The 17,030-nt window shown below is 42.6% G+C and overlaps 1 protein-coding gene across 1 annotated transcript in view; it reads right to left on the reverse strand.

The window, feature by feature from the left end:
- Positions 1 to 5,852: 5,852 nt before the first annotated feature.
- Positions 5,853 to 17,030, reverse strand: part of SYNDIG1 (synapse differentiation inducing 1) — a 68,327-nt gene continuing 57,149 nt past the window's right edge. The window contains exon 4 of the mRNA XM_068675756.1: positions 5,853 to 7,488. Within this exon, the coding sequence (XP_068531857.1) occupies positions 7,330 to 7,488 (159 nt within the window). The 3' untranslated portion in view covers positions 5,853 to 7,329. The remainder of the gene's footprint in view (positions 7,489 to 17,030) is intronic.

Genomic DNA, 17,030 nt, shown 5'->3' on the forward strand with positions numbered 1-17,030 from the left:
CTTAGCAAACTGTTGCAAGCGTTTGGAGTTCAGGGGCAGGTGAGATCCTGAAGCTAGGGCAAAGGCTGCTGTCTGTTGACCCTGAAGAGCTGGATCGGCTGAGGGTGTCCTGCCTAACCTTCAGAAGAAGATTGATTTTGGGACTTGGTGGGAATGAGGGGCTTGGGCAGCATGGGCTGTGCAGAGGCAGCGCATCTTATTCTCCCAAGAAGAAATTCTCTACAAACCAATGAAGTACAACAGATCTGGAAATTGGACTTCCTATGTGATAAGTAACACCACAATCTGAACATGTGTTTCAGGCTTTAAACAGAGCAAAATATTGCATTTTGGCAGTTGCCTAAAAAAAATAAATAAACAAACAAAATGTTTTTAACAGTTTCAGTTTGGGTCTGTCAAACAAGGTTTCAATTAAAGAAAATTCAAGATGTGCTCTTGCCAGCTGGACTGCAGTTTGATCAGTATCAAATATTTTTGGAGACAAATAATTTCAAAATAAAATAGTCTGTGTTACATTTCAAAAAGGTCAGCGTGAAATATTCTGCCATTGTACAAGGGCTTTTCTTTTTATTTTCTCAATTATAAAATGTCCTTGAAAATGACATCTTCCTGCAGCCAGGCTTTCCTTTTGATTGAATGGCATTTTCTGGTGGAGAATGTTCTAAGCAAACATAAAAATGATTAGAAAATGCGACCAGCTCTAATTGCTGGTGTGTGCCAAGAGTACACTGACAGGTCTTTTCTCAGAGGGAAGGAGGAAAAATGAGGTTGCCTGTTTTGTTTTTTCTTTCTTTAGTGGTTCAAGTCACTAGCTGCTCAAGAGTTACTGGTATGAGTTCGCAGACAAGGCTCCAGAGATGGTCAAATGAACCAGTCAGCAATATGAAATAATAAAAGAGGGTGAGAACAGGTTGTAGTGGGTAGATTCATAACCATGCTTTAGAGACCTCTGCAAGAACCTTCCTGAGACTCAGTTGCTTGCTGTGACCATCCAGCAGTATTTTTGCATGCATGCTACTTCCTTTATGTAAGTGGAGCTGTTGCATCTGTGTCCTTTCTGGCCTCCAGGATGGTTCGCTTCCTTGGATAGATTGTTATTCTGTCATGGCTGTAAGCTGCTTGTAACCAAAGCACTTTTAGTAACAGTGAAAACTGTTGCTTCATGAATTTGTTTTTGAAAGAAAATCCATATTACTTAGCCTGCATATTGGATCATTTAAGCATTTATTTATTTGTGATTAGTCTTGCCTCTTCAGTGTGTCTCAAATTAGTAAAAAATAACAAATATGTCAAGACTTGTAGGTATTCTTCAAATATAATCACAGAATCACAGAATCACAGAATTTCTAGGTTGGAAGAGACCTCAAGATCATCTAGTCCAACCTCTAACCTAACACTAACAGTCCCCACTAAACCATATCCCTAAGCTCTACATCTAAACGTCTTTTAAAGACTTCCAGGGATGGTGACTCCACCACTTCCCTGGGCAGCCTATTCCAGTGCCTAACAACCCTTTCGGTAAAGAAGTTCTTCCTAACATCTAACCTAAAACTCCCCTGGTGGGGATAAAACAGTTCTAGTACAGAATTCAGAAAAGCAGCCCCAGTTCTGAATGTGAGTCAATCAGGCTACCCCACATGCTCAAATTGTCTCAAGCAGAATACGAAGTTCTGTGCTGCACAAGAGAAGTGGGAGCTTGATTTGCAGTGACCAGACTGCCTGAAGAACTGTCCTGTCTTGGTAAAGCAAAGCTGTGAGCAAAGCCACGCAGCCAGCAAAGAGCATCCTCTGTGCTGCACTGCTACAGGAAACAGAGCAGGAGGCTGAAAAGGCTGGGCTGGTTTAGACAAGAGAATTAACACTATTCTTGTCATCCTTTCTGTCTGATGCCTCTTGTCCTAAGTTTGAAGTTGTCAGGTGCCCAGGACTACCTACCTGGAATGCATCTTGCCCTGAAGAAGCCAGGCACGTAATGAGGTGTCCTCAGTACTCCCTTTCTGCAAATACTCACCTCGTGGTCTTGTGTTGCTAACAGGTAAGTGCAACAAACTCCAAGTCCTACAGGTTGTGTGTACTGTGGCCTGTTGTGCACTCTGAGAGAAGCTCCAACACTATTTGGGGCTTTTAGCAGCTGGAGTGTCGATTCTCTGACGTCTAATATGCAGTGTGCTTTCTCAAAGCCCCTTCCCCTGGGACAATGATTGGGTGTATTTCTTCTGTTGCAGTGGTTCTTCTCATCAAGTTTGTAGGCACTTCATCATTATATTAATGATGTTAAGTTTCACTGAAATTAGTTACGGAATTAAAAAGTCACCGCACAGACATGCCTCTCAGCTGTGATGGGTGCATGGCAGCATGCCCAGAGAAGGTGGTTGTCACTGCCACAGACAGGCAGGCTCGTGTCTGCCCCAGTCTGTTTCAGCCTCAGTGTACAGTGCTGCTCCCAGCAGTCTGCATGCCCTCATCTTGCTTCGGTCAGGAGCTCCTGCAAGCTCACCGTATGTTGGGTGTTGTGTGGAAGAAGGGGGAAATTCATCTCAGACTGACAGAGCAATAAAAAATGCTCAAGGCTAGCAAGATTCCCAAATGAAGGCACCGAGAATCAATGGAGGTATCAGGGGGTTATGAAATGCCATCAGATGGCAGATGTAATGTGTAATTAGTCTCTGACCCAGCATATTATTTGCTGAGAGTCTCTCTGTTCCCTTGATCTCCAAGACATTCACAAATACTTTTTTTTTTCCTCCCTTCTCCGTGAGTCTCCAGCAGTCCCCATGCATCTTTTGAGCCTAATCCACAATGACACCCTACATTATAAGATTGAGTTGGAGCCTTCAGACCCTGCACTTTACAGGTTGATATTTTTCCTTGTAGTAAATCTTACCTATCACTGCAGCCTGTCATCTGGTAAGGATATCAATGCCATTTCTTTGACACCTCCTGATTGAACCAATATGAGATGAAGGTCTGACCTCAGAAAGGAGGGGGGAGCAATGAGGCACTGTAGTGTTTGGGGAAGGGTTTCTCTCCTTCCTGTCTGGGATGGCCGAATTATTTCATAAACTAGACAGGAACTCCATGTGTCCGAATGCAGGAAGGCACCCCAAATGTGAGGTCTACTTGAAATAAAGTCTCCTTTAAGTCTGGAGAGAGCATAAAAGGAGCAATGGCTTCTGAATAACAAATAAGTTTAAGGGATAAGTTTAAGCTGAACTGAATGACGGGTAATTTAACTCAGTTTCAAAAATCTTCTTTGAAAAAGGAAAGCACCCAGAGTAATTTTCTTGGCCTCCCTCTGAAGACAAGAAAATTTCAAGCGTCTATCTTTACCTGTCAGTACTTCCACCTATCTTCTTCCAATTCATCATTCACAGCAGATGTATGATCCCTGCCTCTCCTCCTTGGTTGCACAACCCTTCCTTTCCCAAAGGAGGGGTTTGAATAATGATCTTGTGCTGAATGCTATTTCAGCTCAATAACTACTGTCAGTATTTGATAGCCAGCAATGGTAAGGCTCTAAACAGCAGGAGTCACTGCCATAGCAGTTTATGAAGGTATTGCTCTATCTGGTTATGTTTTTACTATCCATATAGGTTTGTACACTGTGGCCTTGCTCAAAAATACCGTCACCTGGGTAAGGCAGATGCACATACTGGTGTTTCTGCCAAATGAGCCTGAGCACACAATAGGATGTTTATGCCAGGTTTATTCTGGCTGGGTGTAGACAGGTGGTACCTGGTCTGACACAGAGCTGATAGATGGAAAGATGACACAACAGCTTATTTCTGAATAGATCTTAAATGAGGAGAGTGCTTGGCAGCCCATGGTATATGGTGGTTTGGAGCTGGTATCCAGAAAGCAAAGCCTGGCAGTGTGGTTTCAGTCAGTGTGTGTCATGCAGGTTGTTGTCTGTGAATAAAAGGCCATGGATCTCCTGTGGCTGCCCAGCTTCAAAGCAGCATTTCCAGCTTAAGCGACAGGAGCTTTTGATTTCATTTGCACATGGACCCTCCTCCCTTCTGCTACAGAAAATGGCTATAAATCCCCCCAAGGGTGTGTGAAAAAAAAAACATTCCCTGGATTTGCCAGCATAAGGTTTTCAACAAAGACAGAAAAGGTCATAGGCAGCCCAAGGTATCAATTTTACTTTTGGGTCTTGCTGTTGTTCTTGCTCAGATGTATTACAAGAGCCCAAATCACCCACCTCTCAGCTCTTTCTAGTTGGGCCCATCAGGATGGCAGAGCTTTACACATCTCCCAGGCTGATGGGGAAAAAGGTACTGGTAAGCAGTACAAATGTTTGGAACAAATTATTTCCGCAGCTGACATCTTCCAGGAGCATTACTGCAGATGGTGAGATACATTCACAGCTCAACCAAAATGGGGGTGAGCCTCTTTCACAATTCAACGTGCATGCAAACCTGAAAGGGTTTGATGTTCTTTGTGTATGCGTGTGCACTGACTTCTTGTGAACCCCCCTGTCTTTGTAGGGTCACCCACTCTGCTCCTCCAGCTGTGCAAGGAGGAACAAGCCCCTCTGCCAGGGTGGTCCCACAGCTGTGTTGGCCTGGGGCTGCTGGGCCAGGACACACCACAGACATTTAAGAATATTTCTTTCAGGTGCACAGTTAAAGCAGAGACAGATCCTGAAGTCTATCTCCACAGCAGGGAGTGATCATTTACAGCTGCCTCCTCAGTCAGGTGCAGTGAGGTGCTGTAGGCAGCATTTTGGAGCCAGTGTTGTGTATTACCTGTCTGGAAAGGGGACCACAGCCGCTGAAATGCTGTATCAGCTCCTCACAGCCTGCTGGGGACTTTCCTAGCCTCAGCCAGAGCTTTCACTCAGACGAGATGCTACTCCATGAATGCCTGACGTAGGCCCAGGCCTAGTGTACATAACCCTGTAGTTGTATAGGCCCAGCAACACTTCACTATACCCTTGAAAACAGCCAAGAAAGAGACTTCCCACTCTTTGTGACTGGGAACAGTTTGAAATGTGACAAATTTTGAACCACAGTAGTCCCAGACACCTGATTTCCAGGTGCATGATGTGAGACTGCAACACACATGCTGGCTTGGTTTCTAAAGCCACGATGCACTGCTTTGGACTGTAGCTGGAAACCCTGTGCATCCTGATGGAAAAGTAAGGAGAATAAGATTGTGTCCTTGCCCATATCCAAACCTTGAAACTGCCTATTGGTGAAAATCCAGAATGGAGACGCTAACTTGCCCACTCCCTAGTGCCTTCCTTCAAAGTGAAGGCCTTCTCCGTGGCACTTGCTAGAAAAAAAGAGATGAAGGGGAAGAAGAGCCACAGAACTGACTTTGCCTTAGTAGCAAAACCAGGCCAAAAACCTACATTTACTGGGCTTTAGCGGTGGCTGAGAACTGATGAAGATGAATAGAAGAACAATGCTGTTTTCCAAGTTTGATTTGAAGCCCAACAAATCAATGCCCAAGAAAAATTGCCACTAACTGCAATAGGCTTTTGGGTCGAGATACAGTATGGAATAGTCCATATGGGTATTTTTCCAGGTAGGTGAATTCACACTTGTACTGTGGCAAGTTTCACTCAGTCTAATATTTCACATCCATCCAAAGAAAGTGTCACACGGAGCAAAAGCAGCTGTATACCATGTATTTTAATAAACTTTATAACCAGCAGAAAAATAGTTTTGAATGTGTTTGTTCTCCTCCTCCCTAAAAAAAAACAAAAACAAAAGTCAAGCCAAAACTAAAACAATGTCAACCCCAAAACAGAAGGAAAAAAACATCCCAGAGCAAAACAGACACAAAATACAGAGGTGGACAAAAAGGTCTTTGGGTAAAGAAACGGTGTTGGTAAAACAGGAGGCAGTGAATAATAAAATATTTATTGTCTTGATCAGTTTATGTGTAGATATATGCATATGCATATGTAGATACATATATATATCTATACACATAAATCCTTGGTGAAATGGTACATTTGTAAGAAAACAAAATAAAAAGGTGACTGTGGGGAAGGAGCAAAGAATAAAATAATAAATAAATAAACTAGTCAGTGAAGTAAGGATAATGCTCAATTCCCTTACAATATACCATTACATCACTTATCAAGGGACATGCTTTTCTCTCCATGGCTGTTTTGTGTCCCTTGTCCACGGAGGAGCTGTCAGCTTGTAATCTGAGTGATCCCCTTCGATGCTCTGTTTCTGAGCAATACCTCAGAAATGTATGAAGCATTCCTTCCCCTGGTTAATTCCCATGCTTTTCCATGTTTTGTAATTTAAAAATGGTTAGTATTTCAGTTTGCATTTTTCCCCCAGGTTTCTTGCATTTGCTGCTATGCATGTCTCCACAGTAGGGTGGAGCAACCCCGGCGAGCAATATGCCACAGGAATGTGTTGTTATCACGGTGTGACTGGATGGAGAAATTCATTTTACAACGGATCCCATGCTACTTCGACCTCACACTCAGTCTGCGGAGCCAAGTCATGCAGTAACCTCAGCTGGTCTGTATCGAGTGGGCCTGTGGGTCACATCATAATCCAAAAAAATGAAGAAAGGAAAGAAAAATATTTTTTATTATTATTTTCTTTTTTTCCTTCCATGGAAACCTACCAACACGAGAAGAGTAGGAAATACCATTCTCTGCTTCACTCTTAGGCAAATGAGTTCTGCATTAAAAAAAAAGAAAAAAAAAAAAAGGAAAGAAAACATTCTTCCTCCTGTTGTTATATTGCTCTTTCAGAGAACCAGCCACTGTCCATACTTTTCCAGATCTCAGTGCCGTGCTTAACAAGCAAACTAAGCACAAGCTCATGCTGGCTGCAAAGTTTGGGTCACCAAGAAGGTATTCAGAGAACATCTCTGTTTGCCAGCTTCTTGTAAACACCATATTGCAAAGAAGGCAAAGGCAAAACACTCCTCTCCACACCTCCCTCAATTTTTCTTTTCTTTTCTTTTCTATTCTTTTTGTTTCATTTTGTTTCGTTTCTTCTTTTCGTTTCTTTTTCATTTCGTTTTCCTTTTCTCTTTTTCCTTCCTTCCTTCCTTCCTTCCTTCCTTCCTTCCTTCCTTCCTTCCTTCCTTCCTTCCTTCCTTCCTTCCTTCCTTCCACACGGTTTCATGAAGAGAAGCAAGACTTGTGCATCACAAACGGTGGAACTAGCCCCATCACAGCCACCTTCCCACCCTACAGTAATGCACAAGCCCATCTTAGCCTGTACCTGCCCCCAGAAGGTGTTTGTTTGTCTCTTGATCTTTTTGAAAAACCATACAGTCTGATCTGCTGTGGAGTTTTGCAGTGCAGGTGCTGGGTGGCTGGTTCTCCCCCTTTCCTGAGGCTCATAAGTGATTGTTTTTGGACAGGTAGGCAATAAGAGCCACGGCCACCCCAACATAGATGCCAGTTCCGATTGTGATGGACAGCACAGCCAGGAAGAGTGCTCGCCGAGAGCTGGAGCTTGCATGGTGGAAGTCGCCCTTGGCTACAGCTTTGTTTGTCTGCAAGATACACAACAACAAAAATGCAATATATTTATTTGTTTCATCTGAAAATGAAGATGAGATGCTCTTTTCTTAGCTGAAACATGCTTGGGGATATGACAGTAAACTGGTTGGGAATCGGATACTTTTTTAGTTGAATTGGATTACTCGTATGATTGAGATGATTACGGAACCAAAGGCATCTCAAGCAGTATTTTTAAATGCCTTGAAGCTTAAACAATTTGTAGGATTTAATACTATGTGTCACAATGATTCCTGAGACAGCTCAGCCTCTTCTGAGAATGTGAGCAGATAGGCTGCAAGCCAAGAGTCTCCTAAGTCCCCTTCAGAAACAGCTAGAACCCTGTTTCAGAAAGATGGATGGATTCCAACCTGGCTGGGAAAGGTAACAAGGGAAAAGCCATTTAAAAGTGTTATTTGGAACCAAAAATTCTTCCAAGTCAGCCAAAATGTTCTTACCTGGACAAAGGCAAGAGGGGCAGAATTTTCCTTTCCCGTGACCAGGTGGAGTGACTGGTGCAGGATCACCACCACAAAAAGGCCAGCCACCACCACTTACCTTGCCTTTACCTTAGGTCTGAGCTTTAGTACAGGACACAAACACTTAGGAAACCAGAGCTGGTAGACACTTGATTCAGCTGAACCCTTCTGCATACAAGCAGGACACTCTGCTTGATTACCACAGTGACAACGAGCACACTTCAGTGCGGTTCTGAAGTGGGGCCACTGGTGCTGGAGCCATGGCCTTCCCTCCTGAGGGCAGTGTATTCAGCTGGATGTGTCAGCAGAAGGAGGAGTTTCCATTTTGATGGTGCTAAAGTGGCTTTGATGTCTCTTGCTCTGGTATCCAGTAGCTTACAAGACTGATCCAAAACCCTGGTAATGGCATCACATCTTCTATGTAGGTCTGATTACCCTAGCAGCTGTCTTGAATTCAACCTGATCAGCTGGAGCTCCTGAAGTTACATGCCAGACATTTAGGCTTGAGTACAATGAACCTCACAAATTTACAGCTTTTTAGTACAGCTGAAATATCAGACACAGAAAGCTGAAATGCAGCAGGTTTGGGACTGGCGTCTGTGATGATCCCACAGTCACACTAACATCAAAAGGATGGCCTCTGCAGAAAGCTACACCTGGAGTTACAGAAGTGTTCAAATATCGGTTCTTCTAACTCCCTCCTTCCAGATGCCTTCGAGTCCAAGACCCAAGACAAAAGCAAAATCCCTGCTCAAAGCAGGAAAGCCAGAATTGGACAGGACTGATATACTCATTGACAACACTGCCTAATGCCTTTTCAATCTTGCAGCATGATGAAGGGAGGGTGTCTTTTAATAGACAGTGGTGTGATAGCAGCAGGGTCACCCAGGAGGCAGTAACAGATCTCTCACCTACAAGAAAGGTCCTTTAGAAGTATATGAGCTCCATAAGGTCTGGACAGTCTTTGTTCCCTTGTTACAATGAGTGAGGGATTCTTAATGCTTTAATTGTACTTCTCCACAAATGCTCATTTTGCTGGGACACTTTCTGCTTCAGTATCATCTAACTTTCTAAACAGTTTTTGCTCCATTTTCTATCATTTTTACTGTCTTGCTACTCAGAGCGATTTACAGCGGACAAATGACAAGATTCCAAGCTGACAAAAAGGCTCCTGGCCTTTCTATCAATGACTTTATTAGGAGAACTGTCTCTTCTCATTCATCAACCTAATTTTTTAAGCATAATGCCTAATAAATGTTTCGGGCAGAAACAATGTCAAACAATGCGTATTAAAGGAGAGGTGGACCAGGCTGCAGGCAGGAGGAAAATGACTATTTCCAAACAACGACATATAAACAACTCTCAGGTTTACCCTTAGCATCATGTCCTATAGTTCAGATGGGGAAGGCATCCTACTCACTTTGCAAAGGATGTCCAGCCAGCCCCTCACCAGGGTTAGTAGTGGTTTTATGAGCTTCTTGCCTGGAATCTCCAGACACTCAGAAACACAGCCCTTTCTGGAAAAAGTGCTAGGGGATTTGGGAATCATGGAGGCTTCTATTAAGGTTGCTTGAAAGTCTTGGCAATGAAAGCAGAGAAAGCTCTAGGAATAGGTGTTCATTCAGCTCTCCCCAAAGATTTTCTCCAAGCACTTTCCATTCATCAGAAAGTTAATAAAAGCTTTGAACAGAAAGGGTCCTAATAACTGAATTTAGGTTGAATTTATTAGACTTAAACGTAAATTTGCAGCACTGAAGACATTTATGCCTTTGGATAAACAGAGTTAAAGAGTTTCAACACCCAAAATGGAGGAAAAGTTGGAAATCGTTGGAACATTTCAATTTGACATTTCTGAAATGTCACGTTATATTATGAAAAATTCTACAACATTTTGGGCTGACCTCTTTTAAATGAAACTTTGTAAAGCTTCAAAGCAGCAGCATTTTTTCATTTAAAAATAGCCCCAAAACTCCAAGGAAAAAGAAGCCATTAGCCAAAATGTCAAATAATCTGAAAACCTGACACTATGTCTTCATTGGATTCAATAAAACCTGAGGATCTACCCAAAATGATGTGTTGAGCAACCCAAAGGTATTCAGAAGACTGATTTGTTGAGTGCTAATAGCCTTTTTTTCTGATAGGATCTTCAAACTAGTGACAAATCTGCTCACAAATAACAGTTATTTTTCCTTGTTTGTTTGTTTACCCCTTGTTGAGCTCTTTGAGGACTGTCCTGACCTTTGTGAAAGGACTGCACCTATGATGAAAAACCAGCTTTTTGTTAAAATATTCAACCCAGCCAAAACCAGATGTTTTGTATTGTGTGTTGCCATAGAGTTGTTGAATTTAACATCTTCTGTCATTACAATGTAGCATGATTTTACTTGTGGAACAAACCTGCACTTTCACATAAATTTTACTTTCCAAAAAATTGCCTATTGCAGGAGTTGTGGTTTGTTATTGTTTTTGTTTTCTTTTAAACTGGTGTGTGTTTTGTGATTTAGAAAAATATATACTATGACATATTATATATTATAGCAAAATATATACTATAATACATTTACATATAATTATGGGTGTAGAGAACATTCGTAAGGGCACATCGGAAGGACAATTTTATGTTCTTCCTTTAGTCCATTCAAAAAGTTTTCCACTGAAATGGAGAAATCACCAACACAAAAAACATCCTCCACTAGTGTAAAAATAGTCTGAAATTGCCTGTTTATGACAAAGAAAAATTTTGCTGCTATTTGCTAATTAGAAAAACAATCCCATTATTCCCCTATGTCACCATATGCAAATTATAGCCTTTCTGCAGGTTTAAGCTAGATGGTTCTGGAAAATGGTTATTACACAAAATACAATTATGGCCAATTTTATTAGGTTAGCATCTGGCAACTAATAAGCAGTTTTTCTTGAACTTATTTATTTATTTATTTATTTATTTATTTATTTATTTTTAAACAGGGATCTTTGATATTTCTGTGTACTTTGAGAAAGTCCCTTGGTTTTGGTAGCCATCCGCCAGTTTAAGGCCTAGCCCATTTAATGCCTGACACAGAGAAACCACTGTTTGTGTTTGGGGTTTCCATTCCTGGGATGCCTCTGCCCTAGCAAATGCAATGTGGGAAATGAAGACAAGAAATGCCTCGTGTAGACCGGAGAGCCCAGTCAGACCCAGTCTCACCAGCTTCTCCTTGGCCTGGTAGAGAAGATGAAAATAATGCTCATAAAACCTAAAAATAAACTAGGGCATCTAAATGTAGTGGTCAGACTGTTTACGTGATTTTATAGTGTCTGTATTCAGACTAAAAGCTTCTCTTCTTAGAAGAACTGGCCACCTGGATCAAATGCCACAGACAGGTAAGCAGAGGCAGTGATTCAAGGCTCCAGAAGCCCCAAAATGTACAAGTACACAGACAGGCATCTATCATAGATCCTTCTTGGTATCTGCAGTCAGCCACAACACTGGGACCTCAGGCACCAAAACAAATTCAACCTCCTGTTCTGACACATATTTTTGGGTCAACTGATGAATGTTTTCATGATGCCACTGTGGTTAAAACTGTAGAAAAATAATAATAATCCATTTTAGCTGTTGAAAAAAAAATGCTGTGTGTGTTAGGTAAAAATATTAAACCGAATAAGGAAAAAAACCAATTTTTGGTTAAAAACACTTTTAAGGAATTCAGCCAGATTGCAGGTTGTACAAGGCAGGATGCATTTGGCTGACGCTGTTCCCAATTTCACAAAAAAGCCCCATCTCAGGTGCTCACAGTGCCTGCACCCCTGGGTGTCCACAGGCACCACAGTCTACTCAGAAATCTTGCCTAAGATGAGGAATCCCTGCGTCCACCCATGTGTTTTACTTATTAGATGTGGAAATTGGGTAATGTTGATCACTAGGGCCCTTGGGCTGATGTGTCAAATGGAACAAAGGCAGTGTTTGCCCAGCCATTCATATGCAGTTTGGAAATGGATTTGTGTGAGCTGCTTTTGGCAGACATAGCTCTGACCTCAGTAAGGAGAAAATGCAATGTTTGCTTTCATTTTTTCCCTTCCACTGAAAAATAAAGCTTAAGCTATTAGTATTAGTGGGCTGAATACTTAGCTGTTATTAACTGGCCCATCATACTTGACTCTGGAAGGTAATGCAGCAACGACTGGTACAAGAATGAAGATCTAAATGCCATAGTAACAAAGGCTTTGATTCACTAAATCATCTTCAAGATAAGTACCTTAATTTAACTAGTAAGGAATACAAAACAGCTATTCTAATGGGTTTAAAAGTGAGTGCAGAAGTAAGCACTTTTCTTAATCAGAATTATATAATGTGTGGAGTTTTATGGCATTTCTATCCGTTTGTTTCTTCCCTTCCTTAGCAAGACTGTGTCTGGCAGCCAGATGATTGATGAAGCAATTTAATACAGTCTTTGGGCAGCAGTGGGACCAACAGGTTTGATAAACAGAGCAGGGGATGAGTGCAAGACACTGGATGAATTATGAGTGGGGGAAAATTCATCACATCAGCACCAGGTTCCCTTGCTGCACTGCCAGAAGATGAGATACCTTCCTTGCAAAGGGCTCGTATCCCTGGACGAACTCCACCTCTTGGTTTTGCTTTGGTTTGTATCCTTTGGATGCCCAGCTATGACCAGGGGCTTGTCAGCTACTAACATAGGCTGCCATGAAGTTTGAGGTCAGCTGGGGCTAGAGCAAATACCAGCTCTCACTCAATCCTGCCTTCTAGAGGCTTTGGAAGCACCCCAGGAAAGGGACAGGATGGAGAGTGGGGGTTTGTAGAAGGGGTAAGGAGGCGTGAAAGGTTTTTCTGTCTTTATTTAACTAACAAAACTAATATCTTGTTTAGAAACACTTTCAAGGAACTTCCCTGGAGTTCCCACTTGAGCTTCAGCAAAACATATTCATCACGTCTCCAGGCTGCATGTTTTACGGGCTGAGGGAAGATGAATACTGTACCTGCACAGATGCAAGGCCAAAACATTCTGCTGCATCCCACACTGACTCATATATCATGCTCACAAAATACCTTGTGGTATGCTGTGTCTGGAGACAAGAAACACATTGATCACAATTATTAATCCTGCTTCATCCCCTTGAGGCTAGACAGCAGGAATGGCCCCATGCAGTAGGAGGAGAGGGAATCCAGACCTGGTTGGTCAGGTGGCAGGAGGGTTTCTTTTCACTTTGTGGGGAGAAATGGCCAGCAGGGAGCAGGGATGCACAGGTTACATGCAGTCACTAGCCTTAGTCACTGAGTCTTCCATCTTCAAGCGTTGTGCAAATAAATGCCACAAAATGAGTGACTCATACAGAAACCGATCCTGCTCCCATCTCTTCTTCCATCTTTCTTCTAGGCAAAAGCCCTGGCCACTGTTTTTGGCTTGTCCATCTTGTACTTCTGCTGATCTCAAATTTGTGGGCAGTGATACCTCCCCTCTCTGTGTTGCACCACTTAGTTTCACTGAGTGCAAGAAAAGGACTCCAGAGACTTTCCTCAAGATATAGATGGGAAAAGGCTGCTCAGGATTTGCTTTTGGACCATAAATGACAGAAGGGAGGTGCCACTCAGCAGGGAAGAGCATGGGGCTGGCAGGCACCAGGCATGTGGGTTGGGATGTGGCAGGGGAGTTTTCAGGCTTGAGAAGACTTCTCTGGCAACAGAAGGGCTATTCAAGTCCCATCAGACAGCTCCACAGGCAGAAATGGTGATCCAAATAAATGACAGATGGTCCTGCACTCTGTCAGGCATTTGCGAATTCCTTTATGCCCACAGTATAATAGAAACTGCAGCCCAGTAGAAACTGAAAGGCTTTTCTGGAGGTTTCCATCATTTCTGCTGTGAGCTTGACCCAAGAAATGGACACAAGTCTCAAGTGACCATTCCCTGCCTGTAACTTACAGTGGAAAGGGTTAAAGGAATTTCCACAATAAAGTGGGAAGTGGAGAGGGAAGAAGGTGTCATCTGAAATGCAGACACTCCTAAACAGAAACCCAAACTTCCTAGTTTCAGTGCTGGACTTAATTTCTCATGATGCTTAAGTTTCTTTTCCTCTTCAAAGCCGGGTGTCCAGCTTACATGTAGTCTTATCCAGCCTTTCGACAGCAGTTTCTAAAACCAATTACTTGGGTCATCTTCAGGGGATTTCTGTCCATTCTCTGGTGCTGATAGGTAGAGACTAGATAACTTGGGACTGTTATCTTTCCTTCAGAGATGGATCAACCCTCTTCTAAACCCTGAGCATTTAAATGTTAATAAGTGTAAAGTCTTGGTGATAACCTACTGTCTGGTAGCACTGAGATCCAGTTGGGATAGCTTATGAGGGCCATGTTACATGTGTGGCAGTGCTGAAATACCACTAGTGGTTGGGGAGCAATGCCAAAAGGATGATACGGGGACGTCAACAGAAATTCCTTGACATCTGGAGAGGGGATAAGCTGCTATAAGCAGCTGCTGCTGCTGCTCTGCTCCAGGTTCTTCCATATGTCTGAAGTGCTCTGCTGCACCTCCGAGTGGCAAAACAAAAGCTGGTATGAGAACTTATTCTCAGAGGATTTCTTCCTCAAGTGATTCCTCATTCTAGTAAATAGGTTTGTGCTTTCCGTGGCCAGAGCATAGCTCTGTGCAATGCAGGTGCATGACAAAAGGCAGGCAGGTAACCATGTGTCTGGAGTTGCCTCTTACATTGCACTTCATATTTAGACGCAGTTTAACCATATCTTACTCCAGCCAGCCCATGAAGTGGCATTTCTTTTTGGGTGAGCATCACCTTCTTTGCCCTGTAACAGTATAGGAACGTCCAGTTTGAACAAAATCACACCAAGCTCCTGAATGACAAAGGGGCAAGTGAGAACAAGAAAAAGGATTTCTGCTACCATTAAATTAACTGATGCTGTTTTCATGGAAGGGGATGTTCTGGGAACGAGATTTATTCCTGGAAGCTCGAGAAAGGCTCAGGAAAAGAGTGTGTGAATAGGAAGGAGAGGGTGTAAATGGAGACCAGCATGAGTCTGCCTCTTCTGCATGATCAACTTTCATAACATCTGGGTTTGAACCATTAGATCATTTCAGTATCAATGTTTTCTGTCGGAATTTGAAAATATGACGTAGGCTAGGACGTGATTCAGCCCCCGGCTGGTGCTGCCTGTGGCGTTTGATTGTATATTCAAGTGCAGATAAAACTATAAATGTCCGAGTGAGATTTTGACAGTTGGAAAAACAAGAGAATAATAATGAGAACAGCAGGCGTAAAAGGCCTGAGTGAGCAGAATGCAGAGAGATGTTTTTAGACGAGCTCCACAGCAACAGCAGTTCATTTGATTGCACTTGAGAGGATGAGACCTCAGCCTGCAATATGAGGGCAATTTTGTTTTCCTGGCAGATAAAGGAATTTGAAACCTTGGATGTTTATGGTAAAGAAGAAGATCTCAGCCTCTCCAGTTTGTCTCTAGCCCTCAAGCAGATTTTGCCATTTTGTGATGGAAGAGGAGAAGAAAATTTGGGGAAAGTGACGTGGTGAAGCCTAGTTTACACATGCTGACAGGCGTGTGCCCACACAGCTCACATGGGTTTGTGCCTGGAGGTTGGATGCAGCTACCCAGGTACCACTTATGTTTATCAAATAATTATTAATGACCAATTCTAACCTAATGATCTCTCTCTCCCCCCACTCCCTCTCCTATTTAACTTGGAGTTTGTTTCTTCTTTATATGAAGGCTAATAACCTTCATAATTATTATATATAATAGCTTATATATAAGCTATTTACAACCATCTCCTGAATTTGGAAAGATCTGCATTCATATCTTTCTACCACTATCTTCTTTTATAGGGTTGGTGTAGAGTAAATTCCCTCTGTCTGCATCCAGCCCTTCTGCCCCATGACCCTCCAACTCCACTTTTATCACAGTGCAATGTGTGGTCCCAACCACATGAGTTGTGGATCTCAGACCTCGGTTTTGGGACCTTTTCTGTCCATGAGGATGGCCACATGACCTGACACCAAGCCATGAGTGTATGTCTGAAGTGGAATGATGGCATCAATCCCCAGCTCCAAGCTGGGGCTCCTCCTTTTGTCTCAATGTGCTGTGCCTTGGGGTATATGAGCAGGACGTTTTGCCCCCTTTTTTTTGCCATTTCACACCCTTAGAGCAGACAAGAAAGGGATGGTGGGGCAAGGATGTGATCGGACTCCTACCTGGGGCACCCTGAGCCACAACTGACAGGGGACAAGAACAAGTAAAAAGCCTCTGCAGGTCTGAAAGTGCCTCTGGGATGGTTTCTTGTCTTGACAAGAAGAGATTTGCACAGAGAACAACTTCCTCCAGTTCTGAACTCTCATTGTCTCATCTGCAGCTGCCCTGATTTGAACTGAAAAAAAATATCTCTGGATTTTAGGTAAATTATAATAGGAGATTTTGTTAATGATATTTAAGGTAAAATTAAGAACTCTTGAAGTAGCACTCTTGTTTGTTGATACCAGTGGTTTTTTTTTCAGCTTTGTATCACAATCATCCTCGATTACTCTAGGAGTATTTATTCTTACTGTTCTCTACACTGTTCTTTATCTGCTCCCAATTCCATGTGTTGAAGACATTCAGAGTAGCTCTTCCTTATCTGTTGTTGGGAAAGCCTGGTTTTCTTGAGATAGTTGTGTTGTTGTTGTTTTTTTGTTTTTTTGTTTTGTTTTTCCTAGGTTGGTTTCATGGGGCTACATGGAATTGTTACAAGGATTGCTGCTGGGGTACTGTTTGACAGACCAACCTGAAAGGTCTGGATCCTCTGATCAGCCTCTGCTCTCTGATTGCTGTGGTGGCAGGAGACCCAGCCCAAGCTATTTCTGAGAAACTTTTTCTCGTTTGATAGATCAGCTAGCAGAGTAAGAAGATACCAGGCACTGTGGACTCTGCAGCATCCAACAGTGAATGTGAGGTAATGTAATCCTCCTCCTTCAAGGGGCACATTTGTCTGAAAAGCACTTGGAGACAGCTCTTCCTGGGTTTTCAGCATATTTAATCAAACAGAAAAAGTCCTGAGG

Source organism: Anas acuta, chromosome 3, assembly GCF_963932015.1.
Source record: "Anas acuta chromosome 3, bAnaAcu1.1, whole genome shotgun sequence".
NCBI lineage: Eukaryota > Metazoa > Chordata > Aves > Anseriformes > Anatidae > Anas > Anas acuta.